Here is a 17,100-nt window from a genome sequence, read left to right as displayed (position 1 = left end):
GCAACAGCCCATTTAAGCTCTGCATCAAAATAAACCCCGGTGATCAGAAACACATTATCCAAAGAGTCCCAGTGACTCAGACATTCCAGCAGAATAACAATGCCCCCCCCCCCACATGATAGCAAGGCTATGGCAACACCCTGGGAGGATGTGGAAGAACAGGGAGAAGCAGAAAGAGCAGGAGAATGTTGCGCTCACACACCCGTTGGGATGGGGGGCCGCGGTGGTCTCATGAGAACCTAAAACAGTCTATTTGTTTGACTGTGTCATGGCAACAGGACTTCAGTGTGCAGGGGCGTTAGTTGTAAGTAATTGGTGGTAGCCTGCAAAGCACTGTAAACAGTCAACAGTAGAGTGGACAAACACAGACGTGCAAACGGAAACATGAGATCCGACTGAAATATAAAAACTTAAAGATCCCATGGCATGCTACTTTATTGATGCTTTACTACGAGCCAGTCCCACAATGAGCTTTCCACAAACGTGCTGTTTTTTAGAGGCGGGTCAAGGTGGCGGGTGGGGGTGTGGCCCTGAGCAGCTTGCGGCCATGGTACCATGCGCTAGTGTTTACAGTGAAACACTGAACACTCCGGGTGCTCCGGCGGGAGTCCTGGAGCTCAATATCTAAATTATATCATATTATATATAGATATCTATATTATATTATATATATTATCACGGCCAAAAGCTGTGTGCGCCTCCGGATGATATTATGAATCTCAAATAACTGTGTCGGGTTCTCCGACGTCTCTGGTACAGACTGAACCGCGAAATGGAGGAGAAAGGGATTGTTGCCCGCAATTGTCTCCCGCCGGAGCCCTGCTGCCCGCCGCCAAGGCACCACTGCCGCGGGGCGGTGGGCAGGTGGGCAATCCCTTTCTCCTCCATGTCACAGTTCCCAATTCCTACTCAATCATGGCCGAGATAACCCCCACTACGGGTCTCATTGTGGAGACGTCAGAGAACCCAACGCAGTCTAGTCTTTTCACCAAAAGGGAGCTTTACGCAAGCTTGTGTTATTGTGTACAGTGTACAATAACACTTGCATGACAGTGTGTGTATTCACACACACAAATGTGGCGCTTGCACGGTCGTAGCTCATTGTCGGGCCAAATTCTCTGGGCGGGCCAAGCAGAAAAAGGGGAGGTAACCTGGCCCCTTATGACGACATATGGGGCCAAATTCCAAATCGGCGCATTTGAGCTTTCATTTTTTCAAAGGCGGAGCAGTATACCTAGTGCTCGTTTTACACCTAACGCCATTTCTAGCCACTGGGGGACCATAGGCAGGAACTCATATTAATGTTAGAAAACCACATGAAGTGAAATTGTCATGCCATGGGACCTTTAATATAAAATAAAAAATAAATCAGGAAATGAGTTATTAAACATTTCATGGAAATTTCTCACTTGGTCCAACTTTTGTTCTTCCCACAACAAACGATGGACTGCGTTAACTATACACAGGTATTCTAGACACATTGTGTACCACTGAAGAAAAGCAGTGGAACACTAGAATTTAATGTGACTACATTTACCATACGTTTACATTTACATTTAAAGCATTCCCCAATATCTTGTTGTTTGGCTGCTGAGGGAATTAACAACTAGTTCCTTTCATTAAGTGAGAGAGGGTTCAGGGCGGGGTTGGCTTTTGAATTTCCCTGAATAAGCTTAAGCATGCCATTGTCTGCAGTGCCGTGCGTGTGTCTGACACCATGCACTGGGAGAGGGATTAGGAATGAAGATGTCAGGTAGCATTTGGCACGGCGAGCTGTATGAGCAGCAGAAAGCCTTTGAGGCTAAATATAGCCGGTAGGGATCAGCAGCCATGACAGCCATCCCCCCCCCCCCAACATGGTTGTTGTTCAACACACACTTCACAGCCAAATGCTCGGCCCCCTCCTGACCACACCCTCACACACGCCCAACGAGAAAACCTGGTGTGTCTTGTGTGTAACCTCAGCAGCGTCTGATTGCAATGTAATTGTTTAAAAGTCAAGGCTTTCAGGTGGCTGGCAGGTGATTTTTGATTATTCAGTCAAAAAAATGACACACCACTACACAATATGTCAATGTTGACCGTCAGGTAAACAAAGTATCCAAGTATCAGGTATATAGGTATTTATCCAACCGGCCACAACCGCGGTTCGATGAAACAAGAAAAAACATCCCGGTCAGGGACTGATGGTGGATCACGGGGGGGTTGGCCCGTACTTACACAGGAGCAGCACATCACCACGATGGCCAGAGACTCCACGATCCCTGCGGTGCCCACGATCCAGGTGAGACGCAGGAAGAGGATGACCCCGAGGATGTTCTGGAGGCAGGGCAGGTACACGCCCATGAACGTCCCCATCTGAGGGCTCTGCGGGAGGGGGAGAAGAGGGGAGCAGGGGACGCAGGGAGTGGGAGGAGGAAGGAAGGAAGGAAGGAAGGAAGGGATGAAGCATGAAGGGGGGTTATGGGTAATTTGTTGAGATGCAAGGGAATAAAGTGAAATGAGATGCCAGTGGAACAAGGGACAGAGAGAAGGAAAGGAAGGGGGAGGGGCATGATCATCAGAAGCAGAAGAACACAATGGGTCAGTGTTTTTACATTACAGTGGAAGTTTACTCAAATTCCAAAGAAGCGCTATTTGTGCAAAGCTGTGCTCGTATAATGGACGCCTTATCCGGTTGTTCCACTTCCCGGAGGTAATAAACAAGGTGTATCAAGAAGTGGGGATCAGCAGCAGGTCAGGGACAAGCATCTCATCTCAAAAACTAAACAACAGCCATCCTGCATCACCAACACACTAGCTACAAAATTAAGTCTGTTGGACTTTCCTCTGATTAACTCTTGTTCCATCTCTGATGGCAAGGCACCAAAGATTCGTCCAACTAGTTGATATATTAAAAGTAAGTCCAAGAACAACAAAACAACAAAAGATATTATTTGCCATTTAAATGTTTTGCCAGCAAGACCCTGCAAATCATTCTACAATCCTGCAGAACATGCAAATCCTGGCCAATACCAATGCAGATATGTTCCAATGATGAAACTGTGATTGCTGTAACAGCGAATGGACGTTCAAGACCCAAAAGAAGAGAGTTGTACACCATTAATGCCAAGGTTGCTTTTTGGTCATCTAGCATATTAAAACACACAGAGCCACTGCCACTGGTCCAGGAACAGTGCTGGTCATGTCATGGTGTCAGCTCCATTATCTTAAAGAGCAAGTGAAACCACTGTTTCACCTGGAATTCAAACACTTTGAGAATCAAAAAAAAAAAAAGTGTTTTGGGATGGGAGTTCTAGGAAGTAGGGGGCATGTGGTCGTCACGGTTACGACCCTTGGGGTTTGGGTACAACTACTTTAAGTGGAAGTCTGATCTACCCTCAAAGGGAGGTGCCCATATTCTCATTTATCACTTCAAGAACAGGCAGTTCGAGACTGCAGTTTAGGGTTTTATCAACAAGAGAGTTGGAACAGCATCCCTGCATTTGTTTATTTTCTGTTGTTTCCCTTGTTTCCTGCAATGGGAAACTACACATTGTTTCACATTTAGTGACATGAATCAAAGCTGAACATAACTTGAAACAGTACTGTAATATTTAAAAAAAGTTTAGAGCTGTGTGCTTTTCTATTGTGTATCATGAGGAGAAGGCTTTCTGGTCTCATGCTGCAAGAACCCAGTTGGCCACCAGGCCTGGTGAAAACCTTGAGACCGTTCCTGGGGGCTTGTTCCCAGGCTGGCTGTGTTCACAGGCTAACGCGTCCCAAAGTAGCAACCTATAGTAGCTTTATATTTTCTTTACTGGCCAAGAAATGTACCTCATTGGTGAAAACAAAAGTAACAACTGTTTAAGGCAATACCAATAATCAAATAAAATATACTTCCGTATACTTGGAAGAATAAATATACTTCAGAGAGTGGCAGAATAAGATATATGAATGTACCTTGATGGCTTTCTTTTTGGGCCCAGCCTCCTCTTCGTCAGCCTCCTCGTGCTCCTGCGCCCCCTGGGTGAGGTTGGTGTAGTTGGCCAGCTTGTTGAGGAGGGAGGACACCATGGGGTTGCTGTCCATCTCCTCCTGCAGCACCACAACACAAACACCGATCACATATAAATGGTAAATGGACTGCATTTATATTGCACTTTAACCCAAAGAGCTTTACAATATTGCCTGACATTCACCCGTTCATGCACACATTCACACACCGACGGCGGAGTCAACCATGCAAGGCGACATCCAGCTCGTCAAGGAGCAGTTAGTTTTAGGTGCCTTGCTCAGGGATGCCTCGACACTCAGCTAGCAACCTTGCGGTTACCAGCCAACCTGCTCTACCTCCTGAGCTACTGCCGCCATATCACGTGGATGGGCGTCCGATGGTTTATACAGCTAACCCTGGTCGAATCCTGCCGTGCTGAGCCTGCTTGGCTACACTGGCCTCAGACAGCATTCAGACCCCTTCGACCTTTCGCACAACCCACACTTCATTGTGTTGTAGATTCAATAACGATTTACAGTGAGTAGATCGATGGGTAAAAAGGTCAATTTATACTATTTTACGTTCAATGTGCGACACAGAAAAGTGTGCAGAAAGTCAAAAAATACTTTCAATCAATGACCTTGAGCCCCTTCATTCATTCATGTTGCTCAGGGACATTTGCAGAAGCAAATTTAAAAAAAAAAAGTACACTATTCAAATGCTGAAATTGCCATTCCATAAGGGAATCTTTTTAATGAATGAATAATTGATTATAAATGTTTTGGCTAAAGCTGGCAAATCGATTCAAAGTATTCAATCAGTATTGTAGTGTATATACACACACAACTATTTCGTTTTTCCAACCAATGGAAACAACAACAACAAAGACATTGTCTTGTGCAGAATACGCAAGGCTCATATGAAATACCACTCCACAACGAGTAACCTGAGGCACACGTGCAAGCGTTACACCCTGACGGGCGAGCTGAGCGGACAGTCAGAGGTGCCGCGGCCAAAGCAGGCACGAAGGACCTCTCTGGCCTCCTGCGTCATCGCGAGGGATTACCACAACCCGGCAAACGGCGATTACAGATACATTGACCGGTTTTATCTGCCAAGATATGTGGCCGATTAACATCTCCCACGGGTCCGGATTGGAAGATTTAATCAGCGAGCTCGAGCCGAAGTTCACGCCCTGAGCCTCCCCGACCATCAGGCTGCAAAACTCTGCGACTCCTTTAAAGACCGCACTAGCCATGGGATGGGGACTGAAAGACTTGAAATGACCAAAGCTCAGAGATGCCACACTGCAGAGAACGTCGCCACGTGCATCAGCAGCGTTCACGGCAGTACGAGTCAGTCGTGAGTTGTGGCTCGTTTACATCCAGTTTAAAGGACCGGTGAGGGTACATTCATGTAAGTCAAGTTTGATTCAAAGTTTTGTTTGATTTTTGTCGCAGTGCAGGGCACTAGATAACAAATGTTTGTTTATGAAAACACAACAGGAAACAAATCAATCCAAGTGAAGGTTGAGCTGTGCCTTAACTTCCATATTTACTTAGCTTGAAAGCCATCACTTGTTGGTATCCCAAATGTTTATTGGCAACGTCATGTTACGATGACATGTTAAAAAACAGTAGTGTTGTTTGAGGGTTTAGAACTCTAGTGGACTAAACAAACCTAACCACTATAATCTACCAACAGCATGGTGGCATAGTTATAAGTTATAAATTAGTACTACGTTTGCGGATTACAAATTTGATTAAATACAATAGTAAAAGCACACAAGTTGAAAGGGGAGCACAGAGGAACTAGTGCGGTCCTCATGTGGATGCCTGGACACCACAACGTTACCTCAAAGAGGGCCATGTTCTTGCCGTCATAGCTGATGGCCTTATCGTTGTCCGTGTTGTTGATGAAAGGACTGCTTTCCTTTCGTTGGCCATCTCCTGTGGAAATAGAGCAACAAAGAACTTCATGAGTAGATGTAATTTCTCAGAATATGGAAGGCGCTGACCCTGAACCCAGAATACCAGGAATTAATAATTCATCATGTGTATCGATTCAATTACGTTTTTTTCTTTCACCAAATCGAAACCTTTCTTTTGGTTTCTGCATCCCTCAGATACGTGATCAACAGCGTCGCTTTCTACAGGTCTGCAACATTAAGCAGAGATACTTTATTAGTTTAACCCAAGAACACCATAGCTATGGCCAAAGCTAGAAACGACTCAGCCAAGGCTACTGCTATGTATTGAGTGCTGGGGCTCCTCTTGGTTCTCCACTACCACTCTAGCGGGGGGAACTCTTTCAGGAATGCAAGATATCCCATTGATGTCATTCATAACTTGCATCGCCATCTCGGGCCCTCCGAGAGCTGGCGGCCTACAGGGAGAACAATTTGGAGCCCAGCTGTAAACCGCGGTTCTGGCCTTGGCATTCAACGTGGCCCTGGGTTAAACAAACGTTTTGGCTGAGCGCACCACGCAGAATGTGGCAACCGAGCTAGCACACGTGGCTCTGGCAGGTCGAGTGCACACACACACACTTCCTACTGCACTCCCTGCGATGTGCGTAGCTGTGCTGTGAATGGACTGCACTGTGTAGTTTAAAAAGAGAATTGACTGATCATAATATATAAGATACAATTATTGAAGCACTTTTTTTTGACATAATCACCAAATCATTATTTGGAGAAAGTCCAACTATCTTTGCTTTTAATCAAAAAGCAAAAAATAAAAAGCAGGAAGTTGAGAGAAACGCCTCAGGTTGTTTACATACGTTTATGCTTCCTGCTTTGCATTTTTGAGTATAAACACATTATACGTCACGATCACATTGATTCAGGAACTCTGAGGGCTCAGAAATCCTTTACCCTGTCCAAGATGACCATCGGGTAACCTCTTAGTTGAGCATGCACCAACAGGAGGGAAACTACACACACACACACACACACACACACACACACACACACACACACACACACACACACACACACACACACACACACACACACACACACACACACACACACACACACACACACACACACACACACACACCTAGTCGAAAAGGAGTGACTACGCAAACAAGAATCCAAAAAAAACATACCTGTATAAATTCAACCCATACTATTAATAGCCCAATGCAGAAGCTAGAGAAGAGATCCTAATAATCATCTTAACAACAACAATAAACTGTAGCTGCGTAGGCAGGAGTACAAGCAACCTAGCGAGGCTCGGGGGGCCAGACGCCAGCGACCCACAGCCGGCCTCGGCTGTGGGTCCTTCTCCTGGCCCAGATGCTGGCGTACCTCAGTGAGAGCCATGGCGTGGACCGGGGCCGGCAGGGAGGGATTTCATGGGTAAGTTTCACTGCCTGATCCAGATGCAGAGTAGAGAGTAAGAGGCTTTCGGCAGGGCTAAACCCTCCAGTAATCACAGGCAAAGTCAATATGTCCTTGTGCGCCTTGTGCCGTTTAAATCACTTCAGGAATGGATGATTTTATAGGCGTCAGGATTTGGTGGGTGTGTAGTACGCTTGTTTAAGTGATAAGAGGGGATAACATGGCCAGAGTGTGATAGCGGCCTAGTAATGCTATATAAGTGTTAAGAGTCCCTCTTTCGCTCGCGCTTCCTCTCTTGAGCCAGGAATGATGTTGGTACAACGCCACGGATAATCATTGTCTCCAGCGATGCTGGATCAATCTAAACATGGTCAAATCCTGTTTGAGGGCTAGCCACTGGCTAAATCTGGCTCTCCGGTTCCTAATTCTGTCATGCTGCATTTGACTGTTTATCTGGAGCCTGGCCTGTGCGGCTGAGCAATGACAAATGACGATGCAGAATTGTCTAAATATATTAATGGTGTGCTTGTTAGGGCTGTGAATGGTCAATACTATACAGTCATTCTTACCGAGCGATAAATCATATATTTTAATTGGAAGGCAGCTTCATGATGTCATGAGTTCTACAGGACACAAAAGTTTAATCAATGTAATAGCTTTTTCTTCCCACAAATGGGTTGCTGATTTTATTATGAATAGAAGCTTAGTGCGGATTGACTAAAGAATATTAAACAAAGATAAGCCCTTAAATTATCCTAATACAAATCTGAAATCTTACTAAAAACGATGTGAGAATTCCTTACATACATTGAATTAATTACTCTACAACATCCTAATGAACAATTACTACAGTCATTGTGACAATGACAACTAGGCATTAGTGTGTGTGTGTGTGTACACAAGAGTCTTGCTCCATAACCGAACACATTACATACATAGAGTACCATGCTGGGAATCAAATATTACTTAAAATACTATTACATGGGACATGTTTCCTGGTTCCATGATTTCCAACACACACACACACACACACACACACACACACACACACACACACACACACACACACACACACACACACACACACACACACACACACACACACACACACACACACACACACACACACGTCTCGACATGTTCCACATTAAATTAAGACACTTCATATTATCATCTGTTTGACCAGATCTCTTGTTGGGACTGGCAGACGTGACAAGAAGTAACGGCCGCATAACCAAAGTAGAAACACGTACAGACCCACTAACAAACAACCACCCACCCCATCTGCTTTGGAGGACCCAGAAGACCATAAAACCACTGGCTCCATCCAGCAGTGATCTGTACAACACCCAGCCCAGGGCCAGGCAGCATGTTCCACATGAGAGGCTGGTACTAAAGTGACCCTGGGGGGGGGCGGTACAGTGAGTTGCAGCTCTTCTGTTGATGCTGAGTACTCGATGAATAAACCTACCAGGTACTCAGAATGAGTGCTATAAAAGTGTCTGGCCCTGACAGCATTCAGTGTTACAATGTAAACCACAATGTTGCCTTGTTTAGGTCATTAGGCAGTAGTGGTCATCAAGACACCATAAAACTAAAATGGACCTTTACCCTTTCCAGACACATTTAACCTTGTCAACAAAGCACTCCAAACATTTTTGCAGACCGATGACATAACTATACACAGAGACAGAGACAGAGTGAGAGAGTGTGTGAGTGTGAGTGTGAGTGTGTTTCGTGCAGCTGGGGGATCAGATTCTCCTCCCTTGAGGTAGGGCACATCCGATGACCCCTGAAAGTGACATTGCTGGAGTACATACACACAAGGTAAAGGTGTAAACCTCTACACTGACACACGAGTGCTTTCCCTGCATCATCACCCACCTACCCAGGAAGCACAGAGGGTAAAACCCTTTTTAATGAATTGAAACGTTTTACTTAAAAAAAAAAAAACAGACATGGTATGGTATGTGTTTGATCTTTACTCTCCTTACTTTCTTCTCAGTTTTTATTTTTTTACCTTACTCGCCACCACTTCAGCAATTTAAATCATTATAGATCCTCATTCAGACAGAGATACATACAGACACAGACAGACACCTATAGATTCCTATATCAAATGACTTTTAGGATTTTTTTTTAAAGAATTTACAGTAATTGTGCAGTCATGGCTCAAAATGAACATAAATCTTACATTAACTCTATACGTGATCAATGCTAAGAAGTTAGGGAGGAAGAATCTACAAAATTAGTCAAATAAAAAGTGATGACACACACACACACACACACACACACACACACACACACACACACACACACACACACACACACACACACACACACACACACACACACACACACACACACACACACACACACACACACACACACACAGATGTCAGGCAGGCCTAACGCCGAGCGATGAGCAAATGAGGCGTGGGTAACGTGTTGAGAGCAAGGGAGGCGGGCAGGGCGTGGGAGGAGGGGGAGGGCATCTGGCTCCCAGCCTCCTCACCCACCGACTCCCCCCTGCACAGGGGCTACAGTGTGGGGGGGTGTACACAGTAATGCTTCACCTCATTAACAGCAGCCTTGTTTTGGTTCTTCTCAACAAATGACTGCCATTACTGAGAGCTGACAGGAGTTCACTGGTCCCCATCCACAGGCACTCTTATGCAAAAAAAAAACCTAGTTCTGTGTGTCATTTAACACGTGTGTGTGTGTGTGTGTGTGTGTGTGTGTGTGTGTGTGTGTGTGTGTGTGTGTGTGTGTGTGTGTGTGTGTGTGTGTGTGTGTGTGTGTGTGTGTGTGTGTGACCCTGCGCCTCTGTGGTAATAAATGGCCATGCGTCCTATTTATAAAGTACAAAGCTCTGGGCCGTGACATCACGGCTAAGCTGACTTAAACGCCCACGCTCCGTCCTACCAGAGAGGATGTGCTTGCCGACGTCAGGCAAAAGTCAGACCCAGCAATCCTATGCATTTTCCCTCCAGTGTCCTCTGCACTTAGTAATGTAAACAACACTAATAGGACAATAACAACATGCACAAAAGCCTTTAAGAGAAATACTAAAAAAAGACATAGAATACGACAGAGGGAAGTGTTCTGCAAGTGCAGCATGGCAGAAGGAGCAGAGTTCAGGAGCGCCATACCTTTCCAGCATAGTATACATGCCTTACAGGCCACTCATAATTTTGCTTAAGCATAAGTACATTTTTTTCACTCACATAACAGCCAAAACCCACAGTCCCTGGTAAATGCACAGTAAATAGGCACAGTCGATTTGTCTCGTCTTTGGAAGAGCGTGCGGAGGCATACGCCATGAGCTTTAATCCCGGTGAGCCGTACCGCGGGTCAACATAAAACACCACAACAGTACAGAACATTACAGTAAAAACTAAACAGGGAAAAGGGAGGGCCTGGAACCGCAGTAACTTTAGAATACACTTCAATGCGGACCGTTATATTTAGCGAGTGAGGAGTATTTGGCTAAAAGTAAACTTACCCCTCAGTCGAGAGCTCTCACCCTGCTCCATGCTGCGGAGCGGGGTGAGGGGGGGCGTAGCGGAGAGCAGTAGCTTGGGGGTGGCAAGGGGGGGGGGGGGGGGTCCCAGTAGTAGTTCCCAACGAGCCCAGGTAGCCCAGCGTGGAATGGGTGGGCTGAATGAGTGAGAGGGCAGAGGTACGTCTAGCTAGGTGCGGAGAGCAGGGACACAGCGAGGGATCTGGGTGGATGTGATGGATCAGCTACAGCCCTGCTGGCTTACGCGTGAGTGTGTGTGTGTGTGTGCGTGCGTGCATGTGTGCGACAGTGGCCAGTGAGGGACAGTGCCATCAGCCACGCATCACATCTTCACACACCCCTCCCTTCTCAGCTTTTGATCCCTGATGAACACGGTGTGAACACACACACACACACACACACACACACACACACACACACACACACACACACACACACACACACACACACACACACACACACACACACACACACACACACACACACACACACACACACACACACAAAAGGGGAGGAGTAAAGAATGAGGGAAGCAGAGAGCTAACCAAAGGGCAGTTGTAGACAGAGAGCGAGGGAGAGAGAGAGATAAATGGGATGCACAGCCAACTGGACTGCATGAGAGGGATCAAAAAGTTGGAAAAACGAAAGGAGATTATACTAGAATATTTTTTGTTATCCAATTGACAATCTTGTCAAGGAGGGAGCTCTGCTCTGCACGCAGACAGGGGATGAATTAGTTCCTTCCCATTAGGTCCGTTAGGTTGGCAAGCAATCAACAATAATGTATGATGTTCAGGGGACCCCGCGATACGCTGCCGCATGACTGAGTGGTCCAGCCAGCCGTCCCCGTGGTGACAGCACCCCACTCCGTGTCTCCGTGCAGGGAAATGAAAGAGAGGCCAAAGCTGGACGGCAGGTCCTTATAAGAACCGCACAGATCAGTGACACCAAAGTGGTGATATTTCTGCCCAAAGTCAAGCAGTCTATTATCAGAGGCCAGGATAAAAGTATTCTGTGGTCTCAAGGCTGGGCGAGGGCTAAATATCCCGCATAGGCAGACTTGGGACAGAAATACAGTGACACCTCGACTATAGCCTCTACTTCCAAGCCGAAAGCCCGTTGCCCTAGCCTTTGGCCCTGCTTGCCGTGCTCTTAATAAACCGACTTCCAGCTTCCAGTGACCCGCCTCAATGGCGGCTGCCTATTATAATCTAGCGGGCCGAGAGCTTGGGAAGTGGGCGGTAATCAGGTAAGCAGATAAGGCTAATCCAGACCTTTTTATAAAGCAGGGGAGCAGCATCTCTGCAGCGCCACTCAGCCGCAGTGGAGCGGCCCTCTCAACACACCGGACCCAGCCAGGTCGAAGGAGCCCCACCGGGCTTCAGAATAAAGCGACACAAGTTCCACTTGACGGGGGCCAGAGTGGTTCTAAACCATTTGAATTGTATAAACGTCTCTGTACTATACAAAGAGTAGAAAAACATCAGATGAAGAAAAACACAAGCTTAGTTGAGAATACGGGAAACGATAAAGAGCCGTAGCGTGGACCGAATGAATCTTGCTGAGCGGTGCATGCAGAGTGCAGACGCCGGCCTAGTATGAACCACGGGCCAACAGGGTCATGCTAACGTGGCAGATGTGTCAAAGCGGTCTTAAAGAGGGGGGGGGGGGGGGGGGAGGGGGGTATCACATCACTCAGTATGAAGGATTTAGTGATTATCAAGCTTCACTTGGTTTGATGTCAGATGGCTGCTGCTGGAGTCGCGCCGCTGTGTGTGCTGGCTGTACTTAGCGCTGCTCTAAGCTCTAAGCCCCTCAGGTATACATCACTACCTGTTACGTAACCCAGCGCCCAGACTGAGTGGTGGTAGGCGGGGGCGGGGGGGGGAGGTTAGCTTAATGCAAATGAGTGTTGTGTGTTTTTCATGGTGATCGGCCATTTTTGTTTGTTGATGAAAAACAACCACTTACAACCAACTACTTATGTTTAATTAGATTTCCTCTTTCCTGCCATGCCACAACTTGAAGCAGCTTCAGCTCTTTTGTGTTCCTTATTTGGCATTTAATTGCCATCTGAATGTGAGACAGAAAAGGTTGATATATATAAACAAAAGGACAATCACAGTCATCTTACAGAACAAGATAAACAAAAGGTCTAACACACACACACACACACACACACACACACACACACACACACACACACACACACACACACACACACACACACACACACACACACACACACACACACACACACACACACACACACACACACCACTTTCTTGGTTCAGTTACTAATACGTACTTACAGTTAAGTCAGCACAGCTGTTTACAAACAGACCCAGCGCCACTCCCTGGCGATGGAACCGAGGGGGGGGCTCTGGCCTTGAAGTCTTGTTTCGTCCATGTGATTATCTAGCACCCATCATTTCAACAAATATTGTCATTTTCCATTGAAATTCATTCTGTCAAGTCTGTTTGAGCTATGAATTTGGAACGGTCAATAGAAAAATGACCCAACAGCTTAAACTGTTGATTGCCTTCCACACAGATCAGTCTCAACAATGTACTCTTCCTCCACAGCCAAACATAACGACATGGACGCTTTAGCAAGGCGCAATACAACCCTTCACCAGGTAGTGTCACCGTTTCTGCATGTTCAAACACAATATTCACAGTGAGGCACACATAGAACCACTACCGGTACAGGTTGGTAGGAGAAAGTGTCTTGCTCAAAAGATCATTGTGGGCATGGAGTTTAATCTGGACTATCTGGAATTAGTGGAACCAGGGCCATGTGTAGACATGACATATGCATTTACCTGCTATTGTTATATTCTTGCTAAGATATTTAAAATAGATTTTCATATTTTGAGTGCAATGAGCTAAGAGCACTTTAATACCCAAATTAAACAGCTGTATGATAGTCCACAGAGTGCTGTGTGTGTGAAGATATTTTGGAACACAGATATGGGTCGATCTCTCATCATTAGCCTGGAGGGGAACACGCAGTAATGGAGAACAGCGGTCACTGCCTACTTAAGCTAACTAAAAAGCTATAAAAGCTTTGTTTTAGTGCTGCATTAGCCATTACTGGTGATCACAGTTCCATCATCATCAGTCGGAAAACAGAGCGAAAGTTGCATTTCTATTGGTCACATTTAAAATCATGTAAACCACAATGTCTCAGTTCATACCAGGAGAAAGGAGTCAGAGGGGGTTTGGTGTGGAAAGAGTGTGGCAACAGCCTTATCAGGAGCCCCATATTGACATAGGGCAAATAGGGACGTGAGGGGCACATAACAGGAAACAGGAACTCCTCTCAAAAGAGGAGGCCACTACTCAAAGAGATTGGCTCCTCGACTCTATCAACCTGTTCAGCCTCGTCAGAATAATTAATGCAAGGTCACATGAAGAGGAATAGACGCTTATGCCCTGTGGGTACAGATCTGGTTTTGTTGTACAAATGGAGAATGAGGATAGAAGGTTCTGTGTGCAATGTAGAAGTATGACATTTACGTACTTTCCGTCACATCATTACTCTGCATATTATTGTACTTGTGATGGAAAAATCTACATGTTGTTTGTTTTTATAACTTAGGCATTGTTCTTTCCTTTCGTGTATTGTCATGCCATCCTGCCTTTCCCCAGAGTCGACTATTCATTGACCTTCGTGCTTGATTCAGCCACCTCACAAGTGAGCGATGTCGTCAAAATGTTATCCCAGGTGCTCTGGTCAGCTGTCCCACCTTCCTCCTTAGAATCAATGCCCTTGTGCTGTGGTCAGTGGTCCCACCTTCCCTTCTCTATGGGTATGGGTCGCCGCCGGCCTACCTTCCTTAGAGTCAACCAATAGTGTTAACCTTCGTACTTGGGTAAACCGGTCACCAAGGAGAAGACATCCTCTTAGGCACTCTTCTGCTTGATAAGAACACAGGCAACTCTGTGTTTTGGGCAAACATTACTTGATTTGATTATTGACATCTGCAATATGGGGAGGATCTGAAACAGTATAAATAAATAACTCTGTCAAACTGTATTCTGGACTCACTCTGCTAGAGAGGAGTCTAATGTATGCATGCATTAAACCTAGGATAGTTGCTTTCCAATGTATTGTGTGCTTTTTTGCAGTGGGAATCACATCTGGCCTAGACGCAATCTCTGTTGGGATGGAATTGCCACGACATACTTCATTTCAGAGGCAAACATAAATACTAGAGTTGCAGAACTCCATCATCTATTGCATCACCATGATGGGCCTCTTTCATGGATTCAAGGAAATAGTTGCACAAGTCACCCCTGTCACATTCGTTGTTCAAATCCATAATCAATGTCACTATCAGCATGTTGTTGATCATGATGGCCTTCCCTTGTGACTTCTACGGGAGACTGCAGTCAGCAGACGTCTGTTTTCGGGGGATGCCCTAGGAGCTACTGCTGCTTAAGACTACACACATTTCGTAAACCAAACATCCACAGCCGGGCCTCCCGACCACCACCGGGAGAGAGCCCCATGCACCTCACCCTGTGCAAACCTAACCCCCCACTTCCTGTGTGCACTTCAGAGAGACACGGCGGCGCCAACTACATGCACACGCTCTCCTCATTAAACCCATCTAGGAGAATTCACATTGTAGTACATGATCCGGCATCGCAATTTGACAGAATGGCATCTTAAACAGTACATTTACCTCTTGTGAATATTAAAAGAATTATATTAAAAAAAAAAAAAAAATGAGATGGCCTACTTTCAATTACCACAAAGCTGTGATGAAATTGTAACGGCGGGATTAGCGCTATTCATCCAAAGAGAAATCACACAGGCATTAGTGTGGGAGGCACAGCTCTACCTGGTCTATTCATGTTTATCAAATAACCAACCCGTCATTATGAGTAGGTGGGGCTATTTGGTATAATTTGGCATAATTTGAAGACTGAAATAGCTGCTAAATACATCAATAATTATAACCCTTCTAAAAACGAACCCATTAACATTAACCCCTCCCCCCTGTTTAACGTCTTATTTCTATGGCCGCAGTTGACTAGTGGGGGGGCAATAATGAACCCTACAACATATACATGATGATACATTTTATTACTACAACTAGTTAATTGGCAAGACCGGCAGTTGGTCTTGCAAATTAACTGGTTGTAGTAATAAAATGTATCATCATGAGTGTGAGAGAGTGAGTTTGCTACCGAAGTATATGAATAATATTCTAATATCCGAAAACAAAACTAACAAATCTTCTTGGCCCATTTGATGATGGCTACAGTAACCTTCACTGAAGCGTTGACTTGAAGCGTTCTCGGACTGAGGGGTTAATGGTCTGGTCCACATGCATCGGACACCAGCCTTCCGAGTTGCAAGTGGGGAAATCTCCCAGCTTTCTTGCAGCATTTCTCGGAGGCACGCCCCCATTTGGTCGGGCCCCTTCCGAATTCTGAGAGGAACGCTTTAAATGCTACGAGACAGGAAATTACGTTACAAGTGCAACTCGGAAGGCTGGTGTCCGAGGGAGTAACCAGAACAGATACTTTCAGGGTACTGCATCTGGGATCCACTACAATACAGGGTGTGTGTGGTCTCTGTACGTCTTAGACAACACTGTACTGCAAATTGACTAGTGGCTCCTTGTGACAGACGAAAATAGGACTGAAGGAGGAAATGTAGAGGGGAAGGAGCTTTGGTGTAACCAGAATCAGACACACGAGGTAGAACACAGGAAACACAAGGCACACGCAGAGACAAGATGGACCCACATGAAGAGAAGTCCACCAGGTTTCAGAGCGTTCAATGCAGCCTTGATAGTTATTAATAACGGCCTTATCCTTTAACCGCAAGAAAATAAGTAAGCGCTGCAAATTCAGGAACCGAGGCTAGTAATTTAGAAACTACCTCAGTCGAGGGTATGCTCAGAGAGAGGGGCCTAAGCAGGGGGGGAACACAGTGGGTTAGAGCGAGGTGCAATGCCATGGTGCTCCAGGCCTCCTCTGGGGAGAACTACTGACCAAACCGGCTGCGCTATAATAGTCTCCAGAGAATAGCCATGAACGGGGTTAGTTCTCCCGTATGAAAGTAGGTCTCTGTGGTTTACATTGCCATCTGGATAAGAATGAGCTATATTCATAATAAAACACAATGTGGAACAGCCTTCAGATTGGATCTTGGTTCCGGCATGTTTCCAAATGTAAACATGGTGGGACAAAGAAAAGACAAAGCAGCTATTGGTTGGACTGTTGTATTGATGA

The 17,100-nt window shown here is 45.8% G+C and overlaps 1 protein-coding gene across 4 annotated transcripts in view; it reads right to left on the bottom strand.

Annotated features, from left to right (window-relative positions):
* The window catches only part of slc12a7b (solute carrier family 12 member 7b), a 49,944-nt gene that overhangs the window by 20,103 nt on the left and 12,741 nt on the right, over positions 1-17,100 (bottom strand). For all 4 annotated transcript variants that reach the window (XM_084475444.1, XM_084475446.1, XM_084475445.1 and 1 more), the window contains exons 2-4: positions 5,831-5,925; positions 3,943-4,077; positions 2,221-2,367 (exon numbers count right to left, since the gene is read on the bottom strand). In XM_084475444.1, coding sequence (XP_084331570.1) covers positions 2,221-2,367; positions 3,943-4,077; positions 5,831-5,925 — 377 coding nt within the window. The remainder of the gene's footprint in view (positions 1-2,220; positions 2,368-3,942; positions 4,078-5,830; positions 5,926-17,100) is intronic.

This window comes from Micromesistius poutassou (genome assembly GCF_964030765.1).
Source record: "Micromesistius poutassou genome assembly, chromosome: 11".
In the NCBI taxonomy this organism is placed as follows: Eukaryota; Metazoa; Chordata; class Actinopteri; order Gadiformes; family Gadidae; genus Micromesistius; species Micromesistius poutassou.
The sequence above is the reverse complement of the archived record's forward strand: the minus strand, read 5'-3'. Positions and strand labels throughout refer to the sequence as shown.